At 37.9% G+C, this 22,989-nt stretch overlaps 1 protein-coding gene across 1 annotated transcript in view; it reads left to right on the top strand.

Moving 5' to 3' along the window:
* FBN2 (fibrillin 2) overlaps positions 1 to 22,989 on the top strand; it is a 162,890-nt gene that overhangs the window by 3,609 nt on the left and 136,292 nt on the right. The window contains 3 exon segments of the mRNA XM_030467573.1: positions 954 to 1,052; positions 1,626 to 1,721; positions 4,460 to 4,555. Coding sequence (XP_030323433.1) covers positions 954 to 1,052; positions 1,626 to 1,721; positions 4,460 to 4,555 — 291 coding nt within the window.

Raw genomic sequence — 22,989 nt, 5'->3', positions numbered from 1 at the left:
GGCAAATTATCTGCGAGAGATATTTGTTCCTTTTGTAGTCCTTCAGAGGAGATTATTTGATTCTATCAAATTCTGCAGAATTATTTATGAAGAAGCTGGGATTTTTCATTGTTGTTTTTGGTCTATAAGGTGTCTCTAGCAAAATATGTGCTTTTTGAGAGCATCCTGTGCTGTAATTGCTCTAATTCTTCAAGCTTTCTTTTGGTACATTTTGTCATCCTATGGATTATGTAGATTAATTCATTTTGGTGCCCTTATGAATCTGGATCTAGACTTGACCTCTTTGCGGTTTCTGTTGTTCTTTTGTGCAATGGAGCTCCCTTGGGTGGTGAGCAAGAAGGGAAGAAGGCACAACTTGGGAGCATTGGGGCATCCACATTATGCACAAATAATGTGGTGTGGACAGGCTTCCCTGAGATTTTATAAAGGTAGTTTCCAAATGACAGTGTGGAAATACTTGAGTACAGAAAACTATATTTAGAAAACCTACTCAAAATCTGCAAAGCTCAGCATCAGGGCATTGACTTCACATAAAACATCTTTTTTTGTAAATGTTGGATAATCTCATAAAGTGCAAAAATGCTTCTAAAATATTGATTGTAAGAAGCCATAGCATAAATTGACATTTATCATACATAATGTTTATATTCATTCAAATCTTGGACTCTTGGTAAAGTATTCTGCAGGTCTTGGTTTCAGTGGTCAGACCAGTGTTTGAATATGCCACAGTAAATTTGGCTTGTCTTTAAATTTGTCAGAGATACCAATTATACCAAAATTCCATTATTTTCATTTAAAATTACTGTTGTGTTTATGGTAGTTGTCCCAGTGAAGTGAGCATTCATGTACTGGATTTTTAATTTTTTTTTGTTTTAAATAAGCTTTTAGCTTTTTTGCTATAGCTTGAGACTAAGTTTGCTGTTAGTCATTGTTTTTATTGTGTTCTTCCTCAGCGATTTGTAGAAATAGCTGTGGTGATGGATTTTGTTCCTGTCCTAACATGTGCACTTGTGCAAGTGGACAAATATCACCTACTTGTGGATCAAAATCTAGTAAGGACTTACTATATTTATTTTCATTAGGGATTGTGTTGTAACTAATTCACTGTGACTGTCAGCTCAAAAATAACTACTGTGTAAATCCTTTAGAAATTTCTTTTCATTGCTGCATACATGCATGTAACTTAGACTTAGTAACTTACCTTTAGGTTTTGATAAAATTTGATACAGTGCATATGTATGTTTAAGAAAAAATTGATAACAAAGTCTTTAAGGAGATTAGCAAGTGTAAATGTGTATAGTATCTGTATTTTAATCGAGTCAGTTTTCTGAAGAAATAAAGATTGTACAGCTTCTAAGATGTTCAAAAATTCTACTTCACTAGATATAGTAATGAAAATCTCTAAAATACCCTCTTCATGATTGCTTTTAAAATGATGGCTGACTTACAGCTATAAGCTTGGTCAGCTTTCATTGCAAGAACACCTAAGTGTACACATAGATGTGTAAAGTATATTGTACAAAAGCTCAAGTCTAATTCCACGTGTCTGTTTTTATTCACGTTTTCCTTCCCAATGTGGTGTTTTCCCCTAACACTGGTATTTCTCTGCCTGTGCTCTGCTGCAGTACAACAATGCAACATCAGGTGCATGAATGGTGGCACATGTGCAGACGACCGGTGCCAGTGTCAGAAGGGCTACATTGGAACTTACTGTGGCCAGCGTAAGTAATAGCTCTCTTGCAGCTAAAATTAAATTGTGTAGCCTTCTTACATTAGTAGAAAGACAAAAAAGCCAATATGCTGAAATACATTTAAGTGTCTTTGAGAAATTGCATGCTGTTTGGGGGTGTAATCTATAGCTGCAAGTCAATTAATGCATGAATTGTAGTTGTATTCTCTAAAATTCAAAACAGTATTTTCCAGATACTTTTGGAAAAACCTTTAGGAGCTATGACAAGCTCTCCTTTTTAAATTTTTTGTTCTCTGTGACAGTTTCTCCATCTCAGAGCAACAGACAAGCTGCTAGGTTAAAGTATGTTTTTCTCTTTTCTGCCTGACTAGGGGGAAAAAAGATAAAATATGGTTCCAGCTTTTGTGTACCTTCTTGGTTTGCAGGCAAACTAGAAAGTCAATTATTTGCACAGTTCTACCTATCACAGTACAATGTTTACAAGCTCTACAAGTTCAGCAAACAAGAAAAATCACTAAAGGCTGCAGGGGTGAAGTCATGGGAAACAAAGTATCTTCAATAATCAAGTAGATTAAAAGATTAAAATGAACTTCAGCAAGAAACAGCAATAAGTAACTCAGGTGTCTGATACAGTGCAAAAACGTGTGTCTTCTTGATATTATCAAATAAGAAAACTAGGAGCAAGGAAAGAAGCCAAAAGGAACTTCAAAAACACACCTCAAAAACCTAAAACTCACTTGTAATATAAGTGACTCGTCTAGAGTGAACAATGGAAGTCAAGGAGCTTGTGAGACTAAGAAACAGAAAAGGCAAATGACAGAAAAACAGTCATGAGTTTATTAAAGCTTCTGCAGTTGCAGAAGGGAAGGACTCACAGAAGGGCTTGATAAATCAAGAGGGTCAAAAAGAGTTTAAGTATCAGAACAGAAGCTCAGAAATAGGGAGGGAAATGGTAATAGAGTGATGCAGAAAGGAAGAAAACAGGGTAAAATGACACAGTTCAGAAGGGGGAAGGAGAAAGTAATTGTTGAAAGCAGTCTGAAGGAAGCAGAGACAAAGAAATGACAACTGTATGAAGTTGTGGAAGATTGAAGTGTGGAAGAATGTCCTTTTGTCTGAGACATTCTTGCAAATGCTGTGGAGCGGTCTTACTCTTGCTTTATTTCTACCTGGCTAAAATTCTCTAGAATTTTAGATAATAATTGTAATCCTAAAATGTGACCTTAGTCACAGCCAGATTTACTTTCAGGAGTTGTTGGCACCTTCCTGCTAATTTTAAGATATTTGGTCTCAGACAGGTCATATTTCCCATGAATAAATGAAAATGAATTTTCAGGCAGTGACTCTAAAAGAATTCATCTAACTGAACCAGCTGTGGAGGTTCAGTGTATATAATAGTTGATTTCTACTGAGTATTTGTCTCATAGTCACAGTATGGAAAGAATGTGTGAAAAATTTAAGTATTTCCTTATTATTAATAAAGTGTAATTATGTCTTAAATCTACCGAAGTTAATTGTCTCACAAAAATATCATTGACCATTAATTCAGTAATGTAACATAAGCAGTTATAAAATATATCTTAATTTTATGCATAAGATATTAGTTTGACGTAAAAAGTAATTAATTTTATTCTTGCAAAAAGTAAGGCTTTAACACGTATCCACATTACCAAATATTTTATGTTCTCCTTTGTGGTCATATAAGATGTACATATACTTTTTTTTTTTTTCAGTTTGAAATACTTAGCTTCTCTAGGTTGCTGAGGTTCTTTTGCACCGGATATTCAAATGTGTTAAAAATGCCATGTTCAGACTGTGGAGACCTGCATAGGAAGGAAGCCTAGCAACTTCTAGACCAAAATTTCTTTGATTTTGTTCAGAGCCACTTAAAATTGATGGGGCTGTGCTTTACAGTGAAATACTTTGATCTGGAACTTGTACTAGTCCTGAACAAGGTTGTATGTCCTGGAAGCAATGAGCCTGAAAATAGAATTAGTTAGTTAAAGCTTTCTTCTAATTGTATTTTTCAACCTTATTGAAGAACTGTTTCCTTTGAACTTGAAGATTTCAGTGATTTCACAGCAGTCTTTTTTCTTGATTCACAATGAGCAATAGCATGAGTGGGTGCTCCAAAGACTCATAAGTGTAGAGTATCCTCTGCTTCTATATGTACTATGGATTTATATTCCTCCAAGCTGTTTTATTTCTTGTTTGGACCTTTTAGGTACTACAGTTTTTGAAGGTAGGTAAAGATGAGTTAAACTGGTAATTCTTTTCCCTTTCTCTAAATGTGAGCAGTAGCAGTTTGGAGACCTGAACTGTTGGTCTCTCAGACTCCCTAAGCCTCATTTCTTGGAAGGCTTATTACTCTCGGTACTGAATAGTGCAAGTTAATGTGCTCGGAGCCCCTTAAAATTGTGAAATTCTTATCTGGTATATTTGGTGATGGATGTAAATTCTTATGATTACTGACTTGAACTGCACAACTGTTTAAAAATATAGTTAAATTAAACATCTGCTAGGAATCTGTGAATATGATTAAGTAGCTGCTTGCAATTAGCGTGAAACAGGTCCTAATGGAATTTGGATTGACAGAATTCGACTTGAGAAATCATTTTTCTTGATGATGATGGGTAGAAAGGAGATCAGCTTCATCTTCACACCCAGAAAGAGTAGTTGAGAGGGAAAAAAATTATTTTTTAATACTGCATATGGCAATCTTTGAAATACTGTTATAAAATTTAATTTTGTTGTTGTTGTTAATTAAAGCTGTCTGTGGAAATGGCTGCCAGAATGGAGGACGATGTATTGGACCTAACCGCTGTGCCTGTGTCTACGGATTTACTGGCCCACAGTGTGAAAGAGGTAAAGGAACTAAATAAGAAAGAAAATTATGCGTGGTTGTATGCAACAATACAATACATACATATTTTATTCTATGTATCTTCTGGCTGAGCCAATAAGCTTCCAGGAAACAATTCATTATTTGTAAGTTATTTTTACCTTGGTAGCCAGGTTTCAGATCGGCAATTACAAAGATGCCACAGCTGGTAGGAATTTGAGCCAATTTAGGTTGCTTATTTTGTTTGTGTAATAGTTAAAATATGAATAGCTTTGTTCTCAGCTATGTTTAACATAGCAGCAAAATTGCCTATGGTGGTAGAGTTGTGTATGGAAGGATTGTTTTCCTGTATAACACTTTTTTAATGCAAAAAACTTCTGGACGTTATTTGCTCTAATTAGTTCTATCCTGTAGAGGAATATCAGAGATGGAGCAAAAAAGTAAAGCATTACAGTAGTACTGAGTTCCTAAAACCATTCTTACTTAAAGAAACATCTTAAACATGGCTTAAATTAAAGTGCTTTCATGAACTGGGGCCTAAACTGGGATTTCATTTTAAAATTTGGTAGAGAAATACTCAGCCTTCTGGCATGTGCTTAGAGACAATGAAAAAGTGAGTTTTTAATGATGCTGAACAAAACCTTGTTAGTGTTACACTGCGTAATTAATACACAAATAATTAAGGCACTAAGTCCATGTATAGTGATGTAGAATAAACCTTCCACTCCTTGCTTTTTAATAAATCAGAGCTATGTTTGTATTTTGAAACCAGAGTTGTGGAAATGCAGTAATGTAGAACTGCTCAATATTAGCCATAACTGTAGAACATATTCTGTGTGCCTCAAACTGACAAGTGTAATCCAAATTAGCCTGTTTGAATGGATTTTTAGCCTAAATCTTCCCTCTTCAAATTTTAAACAATTGCCCCTTGTGCTTTTGCTACACATCTGTGCAAAAAAGCCCTGCTCCAGCTTTCTCCTCTTCTTCAGACACAACCCCAACTTCCTCAGCCTGTCTTCATAGGCCGAGATTCATAGCTTAAGGAGTTAGATGTCCTTCTTATGCTGGGTACTCCAGAACTGGACACAATACTCCAGGTGGGGTCTCACAAGAGCAGAGTAGAGGCGGAGAATCACCTCACTCAACCGGTTGTCTCTCCTTCTTTTGATGCAGCTCAGGACATGGCTGGCTTTCTGGGCTGCCAGGGCATATTGACAGCTCATGTTGAGCTTCTGGTCCATCACCACTCCCAAGTCTTTCTCCTCAGGGCTGACCTCAATCCTTTCTCCTCCCAGCCTGTAATCCTGCGTGGGACCTTGACCCAGGTGCAGAACCTTGCACTTGGCCTTATTGAACTTCATGAAGTTTGCACAAGCTCAATTCTTGAGCCCACCAAGGTCCCACTGGATGGAATTCCTTCCCTCCAGCATGGTGACACAGCTTGGTGTTGTCAGCAAACTTGCTGAGGGTGCTTTTAATTCCACTGTCCATGTTGCTGAAAAAGATGTTAAATAGCACTGGTCTGAGTACCAATGCTTGAGAAACAGCATTCGTCACATGTATTCACTTGGACACCAAACCATATTGCTTTGCATAAGCTCCATTTGTTACCTGAAAAAAACTTTGAGAGATACCTTAAATGTCTCTTATATTCAATAGTAATTTTTAACTTATGCATTAAACCTAGTAAGAAGTTTACACTTTCCAACAAAGTGCAAAAGGTAATGATTTTTCATCTATTGGTTGCAACAGCTATCTTAAATACTTTACAGTGATAAATGCCTCCGTACATACAAATTAAAGTTTACAAACAGTTCATAACTCTTTGGCTAAAATTCTATAGCTTAAGGTTATGTGAACTTTCCTTGCAAGTCATATCACTGTTATAAGAGATTTTTTTATTTTATATTTTATTTTATTATTATTATTTTCTTTACATTGCTGTGTTTTAAATGCAGTCTTTTACCTTCTTTTAAATTAGGGATTTTCTTCCTAATATAGAACATATGTAGCTTTCCTTCAGATTGGCCTCCCAGCCTCAGTTATATGATAAAAAGTGACTGCTTGTTCAGCTATCTGGGCTCTGAGCAGACTAATTTCTGGGCTGGAGACATGAGGCTGAGCAGTAACTAATGACTGTCATGATTACAATATTTAACTTGATATTTGCTGCTGGACTAACAAGAAAGCAGAACCTGTTTGGGAGCTCATGCTTTACTCTTTCTGATATATAATATAGCCTTTTATATTTCCTATCAGAGTGTGTTATTTTGGTCAGCTTCTTGGTTTTGGGTTGTAAACACAAAAGTCAAGCATTTTGTCTGCTTTGTTGTGGTTTTGTGGTTGTTTTTTTTTTAAAGAACAAAAAAACTTTACTGGGATTTTACTGTTGAATTTTTCTCTGTTGAGGTGTGAAGCTGTGAAAAACAAAGATACTTTCTTTATCATGGGTTAAAGAGAGGAAGAAGTAATGGGAAAGGAGAATCCTGTCACAGATCTAAGTTTGCTTTCATGACATGTAGAAGGAGAAAGAACTGTTCTTACTTGCTCTGTAAATATATGGCTTATTATTGGGAGCAAAAGAGTTTGGGCTGAGTAGAATTGTGTAGCTGGGGAAAGATAACCTTTTGAAGAAGGGACATGATTTCAACAGTGCTATCAAGCTTGGGCAGGTGAGAAAAAAAAGAAAAAAATAGTAGTTTATTTTAGCATGAGGACATATGAAAGTGTTGCCCGTAACCAAAACACAAACCAACAGAGTCAGTTTATGCGGTGCTTTATTCAGGGCCCGGGAAGCCTGAGGACTAGCGTCCCAAGTCAGGGTTCCGAAGACCCTCGTTTTTGGTTCAGCTTTTATACTCTTTTTCATTACAGGCCACGTACAGAGTTACATAAATTTTAGTCACAAACAGTCACATAGATCATGCAGATAACAATAGACAAACAGTCACATAGATCTTACAAATAACAATAGATAGTCATCTCTTAAACTGTAAATCCACGGTTTACCGTTTCAGCTGTCATTACCACCTGGCCCACCACCTGGATACAATATTTTATCTTGATCTTTGGTACATGGCATCAGTTTGCTTAACTATTCTCCTTTTGATTAATGTTTTTGCTGATGGGGTCAACACACTCCTTATTCTCCTTTGATCATTGTTCTTGTAAGGGTTAGCTCACTCTTAACTAGTTACTTATTCCCAGAGTTTTAGTCTACCCGAGCCCCTTCTAACTCTTAATTTGTCCATTTTAAAATTTTACAACTAATATTATTTTTATTTCTACTATAAACTGTAACAAAAGGAGGGAGCCTTTGGATTTGTCCTGGTTTGGGCCAGGATAAAGGTGATTTTTCTGTCTTGTACTTTTGCTTTTAGCTAAGTCTCTTGTAAGTAGTTGCACTTGCTGAAATTAACAGCAAATTTCTCAGACAGATTGTTCTCAGGAAAATCCCTGCTAATGCATCTTACCCCACTGTGCTTGCTCCACCAAGTATTCCCAGTACAAGTGTATGTCAGGGGAGCTGAGAGCCTGTATCTCATGACAGATGCAGTAAATCAGTGAATGTGGCAGCTGCCTCCCTACAGATTCTTACTTGATAAGCATGGAAGCATCTTTCTAGATGCAGCCAGTTAGCTAATAGAAACCCTCTTCTGCTCAAGGCAGCAATTGTTATGCCAGATCTGCAACGTCTACAAGAACTCAGCCGATGCAATTGAAGAGTCCTAGGACTTTTGTTTGTTTGAGACCAGAGGTGTAATCATATTTTTATAATACATCCAGTTAAGCACAGTCCCTGTTTAGGGAAATCCTTTTGATTCTGCATGTTCAGACATGTAAATGTGTGCATTTATCAGCCTTTGATGCATTATAGTAGTTCTGAAGGGCAAATTTGGCAGGCTGCTTCCATGCTTCTGGATATCAATAGCTAGTAGGATTACAGGACACTGCACCACATTACCTTGTTCTGCATCCATCATTCTGCCCAATAATAAAGTTTTCAGATTTTCCTTACCTTGCCTTTCACAAGCTGTCACCTGCCTAAAGTATTAAAAACCCCACAAGATGTCTACAGCTTGTATGTTTATTTGCTGTTAGCAGTTATCTAAAAATTTCTCTCTTCTAGCTGTGCAAAACATTTAACATTTTGCAGTTAAAAAAAAAGAGACATGGATAAGGCTGAACATGCTGTTGGTGGTAGTGATTAAGGAAGTAGTGTAATCCCAGTCAGTATCTTCGTCTTGCTTCCCTTTTTTCCCTTAGATATTTAAGGGTATGATGAGTATTCCCTACTTCTCACCCACTTTTCCTCTGCACTATCATAGTCTGCAAGACAGGTTGCAATGCCTACAGCAGACAGTCACCTTAAGCTAGTGTGCTACTACTTAGCATATAATTCTATGTTATTTGTACAATTCTCACAGTGGGTGTAGTACAATGTCTCTAAATGCAGAAGACCAAAGATGATCATGCTGTCTTGGGCAGAAATTATTATGGTAGCAGAGTTGTGCAGCAGATAGCTCAGAGGTGGGTGTACTGTAATAATGCTCTTCTATCACCAGTTTTTTGGACACTGGAGAGAAGGAAGTCTTCCAAAGGCACCTTAATAGCCTTGAGAAGTTGTCCCATTCCAACCTTATGAACATCAACAAGGCCAAATGAAAGGTTCTGCACCTGGGCTGGTGCAGTCCCAAACACAGATACAGGATGGGTGGATAATGGATTGAGATAAAAGCTGGTGAAGAGTTCTGAGGAGAGTTTGAAGGAACTGGGGTTGTTTAACCATAGAAAAGCAGGCTGAGCGGAGACCATTATCACTCTCTACAGCTACCTGAAAGAAGGCTATAGAGAGGAGTGGATTGCTCTCTTCTCCCTAGGAACAAGGAAGAGGACAAGAGGATATGGTATCAAGTTGTGCCAGAAAAGGTGTAGATTAGCTACTAGAAGAAACCTCTGCACTGAAAAGGTAATTGAGCACTTGATTAGACTGCTCAGGAAGGTGTTGAATCACCATCCCATGAGATATTTAAAAGACATATAGATGTTGTGCTTAGAAACATGGCTTGAGCACTGGACTTGGTAGAGTTATGTTAATCATTGATAAGAGTTACAATGTGGTTGGACTTGATGATCTTAAAGGTCTTTTGCAACCTGAAAAATTCTATGAACAGCCTTGAGGAAAAGGGCTTGGAAATGTTTGTTGATGAGCTTAGCATGAGCTGGCAATGTGCACTCACAGTCCAGAAAACCAGCCACAACCTGGGCTGCATCAAAAGAAGGGTGACCAGCAGGTCAGGGGAGGTGATTCTCCCCCTCTACTCAGCTCTTGTGAGTCCCCACGTGGAGTACTGTGTCCAGTTATGGAGCCTTCAACACAGGAAGGACATGGAGTTGTTGGAGTGAGTCCAGAGAAGGGCCACAAAAATGATCTGGGGTTGGAACACCTCTGCTATGAAGGCAGGTGGATAGAGCTGGGGAAGAGGAAGCTCCCGGGTGAAAAGGGCCTACAAGAAAGCCAGAGGGGACACTTTTAAGGGCATGTAGCAATAGGACAAGGGGTAATGGTTTAAACTGAAAGAAGGTAGATTAAGTTTAGACATAAGGAAGAAGTTCTTCAGTGTGAGGGTGTTGAGACACTAGTATAAGTTGTCCAAGGAAGTTATGGCTGCCCCCTTCCTGGAAGTATTCTAGTCCATGTTGGATGGGGCTCTGAGCAACCTGGTATAGTGGCAGATGCCCCTGTCCATGCAGGGGGGTTGGAACTATGATGATTTTTAAGTTCCCTTCCAGCCCTAACCATTCTATGGTTTTGTGGTATCAGAACCTACAGTTCACAGATGCAATGGCAGCACAGTCCTTTTGGTGAGAGGCAAAGTCCATGCCAGGGACCAAAGTGCCATTGTACAAATCAGCTGAATAAAGGCAATCTCTGGCCTTGAGAATTCCTGTGACATGTTATTGCAAAGGGGAAGAGGAGGGTGCTTAAACTAAACATGGGCCTTTACAAGAAGCCCACAGTAGTGTGGAACCATCCTTTTTAAAAGGATTTGGTGTGACAGGATAACTGGTTCCTTCATTTCCTTTTGTGGGGAAGTCAAAACCTTACAAGAAGCAGATAGGTAGTGGGCTTCCTTAGTTGTGACAGACTTCTGAATAGCACATGTTATCAGGAGGAGTACTGCCCACCTCCCAGTTCCAAAAGCTCTGAGACACTTTCTTGAGGAGCATAGAGCTGTTACCATTTCCTTCAGAACTGAAGTTGGGTGAAAAAAACCCCACAAAAAACTAATTAAACAAAATTTGAATGACGGTATGTTTCTGTCCACAAGCAGTAAGCACCAGCAAGAGAAAGAGCTAAAAATCATCCAGTGTAGCAGCCATGTTACTTTTTACTGTAACTGGTTTTGAAGCACTTGAAACCTTTAATAGCTTGTAGTTAGCTCAAACATATGAGCGGTAGTATTGAGGTGTTGTGGGATTATTATACTTTCTGTTAGAAATTTTATGCCTTAAAACTGCATCTACAAAAGGAAGATAGAAATAAAGATTTGAATAATATCTTTCAAGGAGCTGACAATTTTCACCAGAGTACAACGGAGCTCTCCTGCAAAGCAGACACAGGGAAAACTTCTTCACTTGAAGTTTAGAAGGGAAGCACGGTACCTATAATGCTGGCAGGTGAGCTCCCACCCAGCTGCTTGCTCACTCCCCCACTCTGGGATGGAGGAGAGAAGCTGAAGGGCAAAAGCTGAAAGCTTTTGAGTTCCAGTAAAGAGGTGAAGCACAGCAGTGCATGCAAACAAACCAAAATAAGGAATTTACCAATTACTTCCCACTGATGGGCATCTGCTAGGCCATATTTGAGAAAGCAAGGTCTTGGCATGCATATCAGTTGCTTGGGAAGACAAATGCCATTACCACAAACTTCCTCCTTTCCTCCTCCTTTCCTTTTGACCACCATCAGACTCCCCACTGGGGAGAATAAAGTGGGGAAAGGACAAAGAAAACCTTGGTAATGTGTGAGCACTGCTTGGCTGTGGCCAAAATGTTGGTGTGTTCCAGTGCTGTTTTAGTCACATATCCAACACATAGTACTTCTACCAGCGACGTGAGGAAAATTAGCTTCATCCCAACCAAGCCCAGTACATCTCCCAAAAAGCTTTTCAGACAATTTAGATTTATAAGGGACTTATTATTTAAGAAAATAAAGGAATGTATAGGAATTTTCCAGAATTCAACTCTAATTAAAATTCACATTAATTTTTGAAATTAAATCAAATCAAAATTTAATTATTCATTCATCAAATTGAAAGTAAACCACTCTAGAACTAATCTCACTGAAGTTCTGTAAGAGGATTTTGTTTCATTCCACCGTGGTAAGTGGTAGTGTTCTGGACCATTTGTATTCACAGTTTTGGCTTGTGTCATAACTACAAATCCAGTAGTGTTGGGTGCATGATTTGCCATACATTAATTTGCAAAATGAATCATGTGAATGCAAAATGAAGATGTGTATGTAAGTGTTGTTACTCCAGTTGTTACCGCATGGCCATTTGCTAGAGTGATTTTGTAAAAACAGTTCTGAAAGCACTGAAAAAAGCTGATGTTCTAACAATAGTGAAATAATGGTGTTTTACTAATTTTTACAGATTCTCAAGGTTATGTGAAGCAATGTTGAGCCTCATCTCTTCCCTGTAACTTCCAGCAGGGCTAGGACAACTGTCCGCCACAACCAACTCTCTGCCGGAGACTTGTACAACTCCAGCGTTGGACTGGGACAATTGTACATTGATTAGCAGATGGTGCTTGTTCAGCACCATGAATGCAACTTCAGGGAGTGGACAGCTTGGCTCACAGGTCTCTGATTTTGTCAAGGAAACTGTATGTGTAAGAGACTTCAAGTGTATGAGTGTCAGAGTCTGTAACATGAAATATTAACAATAAATAAAGGCAATTCAGTTAAACATATTACAAACAACTCATTTCAGGCTGCAGTCCTGAGTCACTTCTAAAAACTGGGTTTTGATGGGGTTTAATTGCATTTTTTAAATGTTAATTTTAGAAAATATCTCACATTTGCTTGAGTTACCTTTATGTCATGGTTAATTTTTCATGTTACAAGTTGTGTGACTCATGCACCCCCCTACATATACAGTTTCCCTGCCAAAATCAGAACACTGGGAGCAGGGTTGTCTGCTCTCCAAGGTTCAGTCCATGGTGATGAATGAGTGACATCTGCCAATTGGCTCACAGTCATTCTGGTGGAGAGTTGGTGGTGTACAACTGGCAGCATTCAATCATCCTTTTCTACTTCCAGACCTCCTAGAACCCTTTCTGGGTTTTCCTATAGCCAAGATATTTTTCTAGTATGACTAAATGATCTGGTGAACATTTATTATAGATGGCCTAACATATAATTAAGTAATTGACTCTTCTATGAGCTGTCTGGTGGTGTCAACACCTTTTATCTATGGTTTTAGATAATGATTATATTTGCCCTGAAACATCATAAACTTTCTTGTTTATGTCATACCAGAAAGGTGTGGTGGTTCTTGGCCTGAGTGAATGTTTATCCCTATTTTTATGTGTGGCCATAATGTCAATGTGACCTTACATCAGTATAGACAACGTATAATCAATTCAATACAGTTGTTTCAATAAAAAAAAATGTATGCTTTATGTAGAGTAAAACCAGATTCTGATTAATGTTATTTTTATACACTCAGTGTAGCTGTAGTGATGTGGAATGTGTGTGTTTGAAAATGAATACTGCCACCTAGAGGATGTAATGTTTTTGTTTGGAAACTTGCAATTCCACTTTCTTCTTTTCTCCTGTTCAAAAATGTTTCAGTCATTTTACCTGCGTAACAGGTAAATAATAATAAAATCTAACCAGTCATGTAGCATAACAAGAACAAATCAGTGTACATATCTATACTAACATTCTTTGAAAGGATTTTGTTAATAGTTCATATAGATGTAGAAATCATCATCATAATTTGAAAAACAGTAGTAAAAAAAATTAACTGCATTATGGGTTTTTTTTGAGAAGAATCAAGAACATGTTCAAAACAAAAAAATGTTCCAGAAAAAGTGTAACTGACAAATGTTCCATGAAAATTCTGAAAAATTATCAAAATTATTGCTGAGAGTCATTTGGGTAGGTACTATTTTATCCTCCTTTAGAACTTCCATGCTTGGGTGGTTTGCTCTGTAATGCCTTAAAAAATATAAATGAAGGTTTCAGTGATCTGGATTTTCTGGGTGTTCTAAACTCAAGGAAGAGAGTTTAGACTTGCTATTATTTCTTAGTTAAGGACTTGAAATATAGCAAATGACAGGTAGACATAGATGACAGATATCCATCTTTCCATACAATGGAAAGCAAAGTGCTAGCAAAAATCAAAAATATCTTCATCTATTAGTATTAAGTAAGTTGACAAAAATAAAATGTTATTTAAACATAATTGAGTTTTAGATTAAATGTCACTGTATCTGACACCGCATGTGTGCGGTGTGAGCAAGTAGATGATCTCCTCAGGCAGGTGGTTAAACTGACAGAGGAGGTGGAGAGACTGAGAACCATTAGAGAATGTGAGAGGGAAATAGACTGGTGGAATCACACCCTAAGGCAGGGGCAGATGGGAGAGGTTGAGGAAGTGATGGATCCCCCCCCAGATTCATTCAGCCCCAGAAGTAGTCAAGATAGATGAGGAGTTAGACATAGTAGATGAGGATTGGGTTAGGGATCAGCTGAGTAATCTGGACATCCATAAGTCGATGGGTCCAGATGGAATGCATCCAAGGGTGCTGAGGGAGCTGGCGGAGGTCATTGCTAGGCCACTCTCCATCATCTTCAGTAAGTCATGGGTAACAGGAGAGGTGCCTGAGGACTGGAGGATAGCAAATGTCACTCCAGTCTACAAAAAGGGCAAGAAGGAGGACCCGGGTAACTATAGACCGGTCAGCCTCACCTCAATCCCTGGAAAGGTGATGGAACAACTTGTTCTTGTCACTATCTCCAGGCATATCAAGGACATGGGGGTCATCAAGAGCAGTCAGCATGGTTTTATCAAGGGTAAATCATGTTTGACTAACCTCATAGCCTTCTATGAGGAAATTACTGGGTGGATAGATGATGGAAGAGCAGTAGATGTGGTTTATCTTGATTTGAGTAAAGCATTTGACACCGTCTCTCACAGCATCCTTGTAGATAAGTTGATCAATTATGGGTTTGGTGATCAGGTAGTGAGGTGGATCAGGAACTGGTTGAAAGGAAGGAGTCAGAGAGTTGTAGTCAATGGGGCAGAATCTGGTTGGAGGTGTGTGACTAGTGGAGTCCCTCAGGGGTCGGTGCTGGGACCAGTATTGTTTAATATCTTCATCAATGACTTGGATGAGGGTATAGAATGTACCCTCAGCAAGTTTGCTGATGACACTAAGCTGGGAAGAGTGGCTGACACACCAGAGGGCTTTGCTGCCATTCAGAGAGACTTAGACAGGCTGGAGAGTTGGGCAGGGAGAAACATGATGAAATTCAACAAGGGGAAGTGTAGAGTCTTGCATTTGGGGAAGAACAACAAGATGTTCCAGTATAGGTTGGGGCCTGACCTGCTGGGGAGCAGTGTAGGTGAAAGAGACCTGGAGGTCCTGGTTGACAAGAAGATGACCATGAGCCAGCAATGTGCCCTTGTGGCCAAGAAGGCCAATGGCATCCTGGGGTGCATTAGAAAGGGTGTGGTTAGTAGGTCAAGAGAGGTTCTCCTCCCCCTCTATTCTGCATTGGTGAGGCCGCACCTGGAGTATTGTGTCCAGTTCTGGGCCCCTCAGTTCAAGAAGGACAGGGAAGTGCTTGAAAGAGTCCAGCGCAGAGCTACTAAGATGATTAAGGGAGTGGAACATCTCCCTTATGAGGAAAGGCTGAGGGAGCTGGGTCTCTTTAGTTTGGAGAAAAGGAGACTGAGGGGTGACCTCATCAATGTTTTCAAATATGTAAGGGGTGAGTGTCAGGGAGATGGAGTTAGGCTCTTCTCAGTAGTGACCAGTGATAGGACAAGGGGTAATGGGTGTAAATTGGAGCATAGGAGGTTCAAGTTGAATATTCGAAAAAATTTTTTTACTGTAAGGGTGACAGAGCCCTGGAACAGGCTGCCCAGGGAGGTTGTGGAGTCTCCTTCACTGGAGACATTCAAAACCCGTCTGGACACGTTCCTATGTGATGTACTCTAGGTGGCCCTGCTCTGGCAGGGGGGACTAGATGATGTTTCGAGGTCCCTTCCAACCCCTAGGATTCTGTGATTCTGTGATTCTGTGTGTATCAATATTAAATATGTTACTGCCATAGTTATGATGTTTTGTGGTCTAGGAGAGGTAGAAGAAAATTATAACTTTTTCAGGCAAGTATCTCTTTAGAAACACTGGTTTGTCAAAGCCTTTTGCTGACCTATTTTTAGATCACTCTTTATAGAGAAGACCTTTTGTTATTTGATTGCTATCTGAAATCAGCCAACTAGTAGCCTGTGATACAAAAAGGGTTCAAAGCATGAAAAGCCAAAAAAACCAGTAAAGGAAAAGTCAATGGAAATAACAAATAAAGCAAGAGTGGAAATGTTCCTTTATGAAGCAATGAGCTGTTGAAAACAGTAGAAGGAAAACAGTCAGGAGTGAAATTGTATAAAATAAAAGCAGCATGGGTAAATGGTAAAATCTGTGCCAGGCAGAGATTGAGATAAACACATTTTGATGAGTGAGCCCCATGGAAAATGAAGACATTAGTTCCTAAGGTCAGTTCATAGCCAAGTTTCAACACACAGTTGGTTCACAGCAGTAGAGCTGTACAAAGTGTGATATTTATCAGCACATTTGAAAAGGCTGCAGTAAGGTATTGCCTGGAATCTTGAGTATGCTATACTTGCTGAGATGTTAGAGCTGTGCAGCAAAGATTTTGGGTAAGTTTCAGAAAAAGCATGAGGAATATCACTGAGATCAGTTCTCACTGATCTCAATATGAAGTGGAAAAAAAGAAGAGTTAATAATAATCATCATCATCATCATCATTATAAAGGAAATATTACTAGAAGACTAGTGGCACAAGTGTGCCTACTCTTCTCTGTATCTCCATCTGCTCTATGTGCCCCTTCAGGGACACTCAGCTGAGTATGTGGCTTTGTGGTACTGTGCTAGTCTTGCTATTTATTTTAGTATCTTTGTATGTTTTTTTACTGTGGTATGAAATTTACTTTACAAAGAAGAATATGTTGACTACTTACGTGCCAGGTTATTGGTCAAATCACTATGTGTATCACCATTCTTTGTCATATTCAGATTTAAGAAAACATTTCCTGAGCATTGTATTTTGCCCATGCAGCTTAACACTTAATACACTTTTCCCATATGTCTACAGCTCTGTATTTCATTTGAGTTTTGAACTGATTTTCATGTGGGGTATGACATACATTATGTTTCCTAAACAAATGCATGATAATAAAAGATTTCCTCATTCCAGTCAGTGGCTCAATAAATATGGTGATATATTCTTTATAGATAATCTGTTCTCTATAGATTTATTCTTTATAGGTGAGAAGGGACAGAAGATTTTGCAGGCTGATGACCATGTTTGGTCTCTGAGGATTTTTTTTCTCTTGGGAAGCAGGTGTACAATAGCATTTTTACATGATTACAGTACATGATTACAGTAGGAAACAGTGTCTACCAAGAAAAACTGTTTCCCCTCTGTCTCGTATTATACTGATTTTTAGCCTGCAAGAATCCAAAAGGGTAATTGTCATGATTTTTCAAAAGTGACAACATTTCACTTGCTGACCTTATGAGGAGCTCCAGGAGCTTCTTGGAAATCAGGCACTAATACAGCTAACAGGCTTGCCTAGTACCTCCAATTCACTTTGCTTTCAGTAAGTGCAATTCATTAAGGAAAAACCTGTTTATATCTGATGTCCACACCTTTTCACACCTTAAAATTGTCAGATTAAACTTTTTCTCATGCAGGAATCAGCTATAAATCTCTGGCTTTAGAGAAACAATTCTCTGCCATGCCTAAAAAGATGGACCTCACCACTGCTGTGATACCCAGCCCTGCAGTCTGATTTTCCTTTCTGCTCTGCTTTTCCTCCCTAATTATCCTTTCGTGTTGGGGTGCTGTTTCTGTTATCCTCCCTATACTTTCAGGGAAGGTGTGTTATTTTCAGAGTGGGTGTATCATTCCTCAGTGCCAGACTCTATGACTCTGAATCTGCAGTTTCTTTTGTTAGGACCTACAGTAGGTGGGCTTTGTGTGTGAGCTAAAATGTTATTCTTCACCTGCCTCAAGACACTGATCTGTGTCTCCTCTTCACACTCAAAACTTAAAACCTAGATATGCTAGATATATGTATGCTAGATATAGAGAGACCATTTTCACATCTTTTTAGCCTTTGTGCCTTGCAGAATAAACGACAGGAAAAATACAGTCCTTGTTAATTTTTCTTTTGTTTCAACTCTCTTTACTGATGGATCATGTTGCAGTATGACTTTTGAACGTTGTACTACCAGAAGCAACATCACCTACCTCACACTTAGCAGCCTGATGCTCAGAAACTTTCATTGCTTCTGGATATTTGCATGCTTAATCCACAGTATCTGCAATTAATGGAAAGTTTAAGCAAGGCCTGCCAGCTAAACCAAAAGAATCTGAAAGCAGTAAAATGTAACAATGGAAGAGACATTTTGAGTATAGTAATTATATAGTTTGAAAGTGTGAGATGTGTTCTGTCTTGAGAAACAAATATTTTTTTTGAAACCCTGTCTGATTGAAAGTTGAACATCAGGGTCACAAAATTAAGACTTGAGTGGTACAATTTAGAATCTAATCTTGCATTCATTAGGTAAAGGATTCCTTTTATTATTTGGCTGTTGAATGCAATGGTAGAATTTATGGATGTTTGTGAAAAGATACTCCTCCATGTTAGAGTTAAGCTGTATGATGCAAAGTTCCTTACTGATAAAAATGTAGTGTAAGCATAATTACATAAACTTTTACTGTTCTTGTGATTTGGAATTAATATTTTAAATGCAGAGTGAGCTGTGCCACTTTGTACCACTGCAGAGCTCTTGGGTTCCCCAAGGCCAGTTTTCATGGCAAGCTGCCATTACTGTTTTTTTACTGTAAAGTGACTGATGTTGCTCATGTAAAACCCTACATGTTGCTCATAGAAAGGTAATTTTCATTGAGGCATAAGAAGGGGCTTTGGTTTCTGACAGTTGCTGGAGCAGTTCATTCTCACTCATAAAACAGTACAGTGAGTATGATTAATGATGTTTAAATGAGCCAGTGTCATGAACTGGGTAAAGCTATCTTTTTATCTCCTTTTGACCAGGTTATCCAAAACACAGTTTGAATTTGGCATTAGTAATAACTGAAATTCTTTTCTGCATAGAGAATCATTTAACTTCATTTCTGACAGCATATCTTAGATGATAAAAACTTTTAAATTAGATTATCTTGCAATATAAAACAATATAAAAATTATTTAAGCTACAGATCTTCACATTAGCTAAGCAAAACCTTTGAAACCACAGACCTTTCTTTTATTTAATTTTCTGAGACCATAGTTTTTAAAGAAGTAGTTTTCTTCTGGTGTAATTGTATTTCAGTGTTATTTCTTCCTTATTAATGCCATTACACTTCAAAGGTATAATTTAATTGCTTCACAGTGTTTTTACGCTTCCCTCCTTTCTCTGTTGCCAGCCCTCTGCTTGAAGTGACTTTGCTTATTGTCTAAATCAAACATATAAGGTTAAATACACAACCAAAGCATTCTTATTTGGAATGCATTCCTATTTCTAAAATATTACACCATAACATGGAATATTTTTTTAGCTTATTCATGCTCTGTTAGGATTTTGTGGGTACTTTAAAAATAGAGCTGTGTGATATTTTTCTCCCTTCTCACACTTCAGACTTTAAGAATTAAAAAACAAACATAGGAAAATTCATAAAATGGATTAGGAGAGGAAGGGGTGGATACTTCCTGACACAGAAACTTGTAAAAATCCAGCTTTGTGGAAATCTGTTGGAAATATTTCTTTTCCTTCAGTTGGTTCTACTAAGGCCTCCAAAGGTGGAAAGGAAAAGCCCTTGAATGCATGGTTTATGCTTTAGCTTCTGCACTGGTTTCTAGTGACCTCTGAAAATGCAGTGACATACAGATGGTGATTAAACACGCTTAGGAAATGTCTTCTGAAGGAAAGGTAGGAGGAAAAGATACCTCTAAGTAGACTGATATACATAATTAAACAAACCAGACAAACCCTGAGTCTTTTCAGATGTGTTAAGCAAACACAGAGCCCAATTACTTCTCTGTTTTTCTTCAACTGTTTCAGCTTTATCTGATAAAAAGAGATTACCTAACTGTGTTCATTTTAGGTAAAATTATGTATCTACAGTAGTAAAAATTCTTATAAGATATTTTTCTGATAAAAACAATCAAGATGCTAACCCTTACTCATCAGCAGTGCTAGTTCACTTTTAAAAGATGGAAACAAGAAGAGATAGACATCTTGTTCTAATTGGTGTTAAGGATTGTTTTTCAGTTTGATTTTTTTTAGCTCTAAGTAAAGATTTAATTGATACATTGTAGCCATAGCTGTTTATAACATTTTAAATAATAGCAGGAAATTTCGGACCATGCTACATTAATGAAGTGTTAAGCTGAAATTGCATCATAGCAGAAGAGGTCATAGACAAAAGTAATTGAAAGAAGTTACTTTATACCTTGAGTAGGATTTGGAGGTGCATCTGTCTCTCTCTTTTCTCGTCTGTCACCTGGTATTGGTATCAAGTTTCCAGTAATCTGCCCTGGTTATTGTTAGTCTAGTATTTAAAAAGTCAGTCTATGAAAGAGAAATAGGAAACTTGAATTAAAAAACATTTTTACACATTGTCAGTAGTCTCAAAGAGATTTCTATTGTTAGACTGTTCAACTTGGAATATATCAGTATTTTTAGTTATGTCACCGATCTGACTGGTTTTTGTAACTGCAACTTTGATAAGTATATAATTATTTCCATATTTAATATGTAGTTATATATTATTATTCCTAAATTCTTACACCAGAGAGTGCAAGCAAGCACAGTAAAGGTATGTTGACCTGCTATACTATCGACAGGGTCATGTGTGTAAATGTATGTGTTTATACACATACATATAGGAGGGTATTTTTTTTTTTAATATAAGCAATATAAATCTATATTTATATTCTAATATTGGTGCATAATTTAAAATAAACAATTAATATAGTTTAGGTCACTGGTGTCTCACAGAATGATCTAACTTCCTCCTGTAAAGCCCATGGAGAGGGTTGTCATACAAGACAACTGAAATGTCGTTTTACCTCAGGTATGTGTGTTCACTGTACACAGGTACAAAATTGCAGCAGAGAGGAAATGAAAAGAAGGCTTTGAATATTTCTTTAAGGCATATTTTGTAATATTGTACTGGCTCAATGCTTGAATAAGTAAAAGAGAAAAAATATGTATATATTGTTCTGTAACACCTGAAAAGTTCTCATGGAAATATAAGTGTTAAAAATAAATGGGAAGATTGTGGTTTTGTTTCCTTTAAAGGGCATAGCCATTCACTGTAAACCTTATATTTGTATTGATTAATAAAAAAGTTTAATAGATCTGTCTAAATGCTGAGACAGGAAGGTGAATGTGGAGGACACAAAACTGTGTGGATCTGTGGTGGGAATTAGACAAATGCCAGATACTTGGATCTTATTTTTCTATTTTTGCTTCCTGCCTTTTTTGCATGCCCATGTATCTCTCATTAGTCCATTCCGGCACCAGCTACTTGGTAAATTTTATGTTTGAGATCAGATTTTACACAATGCAGGGACTCATAGCAGCTGTCAGATCTAGTCTTTGGCAGCACTGACTTTAGAGTACCTTTCCTACTAATTTCTGGTGAGGGTGAAATGTGTAGTGTGTGTGTCCTTCCTTCTTTGCCATGGCTTCATTTTCATGCCCTGTCTAAATCCTTCTCCTTCACAGAGTGCCTGTCACCAGGCTGATAGCGTGCTGCAGTCATCACTTTTCTGCTTACTGATGAGTCTTCTGTCTCTGCAGATTCCCAGAGAGCAGCTGAAGCCAATGAAAATAGATTTTTGGGTTCAGTCCTGCACTATTAAGTCTGGCAGAAATCCCAAAGAAGCTACAGTGCAGTCGTTTTGATTAAGAACAGACTTCAGGATTAGGGCCACTGTTTGCATTTCAATATAGATCTTCTGGTTTTGCTGCCTAAAAGCTGCAGCATTGAACCTGTCTATAAGAACTAAAATGGGAAACGGAAGGATTGAGGCTCTATTTTTCTGTTACTAGGCTTGGAACAGTCAAAAAGTAAGCTTCAGGTAACTGGTGAAAAGCATTTTGGACTTTAAAGTTTTAATTATTCCAACAGTGACTTACGGCACCGCAATTATGTATCAAAGAAAAACTCTCATTTTAAACTTTTGTTTCATGTCAAATGAATTAAATATGTTCTTAAGTTTTAAAATTATTCAAGTTTTCAAATCTATGTCTTTATAAGAATTAGTTATGCGGTGTCTTAAAAGCTACAGTTACTCTAGAGAAATTATATGGACAAGAGTAATTGAGCTATTAGCAGCAATAGTTTGTTGAAGCCAATCAAGAACACATTGCATCCAGGCTTGCAAAATGCTGGAGTGCCAAGAGTAAGCCATGTTTCTCCACATCAGGAGTAACAGCCTGTTATATGAGAAGCACCACTAAGTTGTCTATTTATTGAGAGAAGAGATGAATCCTCTCTGTCTCGTTTTCATTGATAAAATTTACCCAGCTTTATAGTGCCCCACTTAAAATATTATGTAAGCCAAAGAGGTAAATCTCTAAAGATCTTTTTTTTTGCTCAACAAAACCAGATCTGAAGGAAACTATGGTTCTTCCTCTTTACAGAGAGAGGGCTAGTAAATAGGAACAAAGTATCAAGATAACCTGTCCAGTCATCTAGTAAAATATTTCTTGCAAAGTGTATGCAATTGTTTTTTTAATGAAGAGCAGTCTGAAGCAGTCATACATTAACAATTAATAGCATTGCATTCAGCTGTTTGCCTGTGGTTTTAATAGGGTTTCTGATCTGCTGAGGCTTTTTGCATGTTTTTCTTAAATTATGCAGGAATTCTTTCAGAAATGTTTTCTCTCTTCTTTTTCTTCCTAAGCTATGTGTGTATTCTGAAGGCCTTCCTGAAATGGCTAGGAAATGGCTAGTAAATGGGTAGAGTTCAGCTAATGAGAGAAACTCATGCTCATTCATTGTTTACCTAATTGCAGCAGAGGCTCCATCCTGCCTTACAGCAGGACTCTGGGCTGTTACACTGTTCTTCAGCACTCTAAAGCTCATCAGTCAAATCTGCAGACCTGAAGCTTGAAATTTCTTCTT

This window comes from Calypte anna, chromosome Z (genome assembly GCF_003957555.1).
Source record: "Calypte anna isolate BGI_N300 chromosome Z, bCalAnn1_v1.p, whole genome shotgun sequence".
Classification (NCBI taxonomy): Eukaryota; Metazoa; Chordata; class Aves; order Apodiformes; family Trochilidae; genus Calypte; species Calypte anna.
The sequence above is the reverse complement of the archived record's forward strand: the minus strand, read 5'-3'. Positions and strand labels throughout refer to the sequence as shown.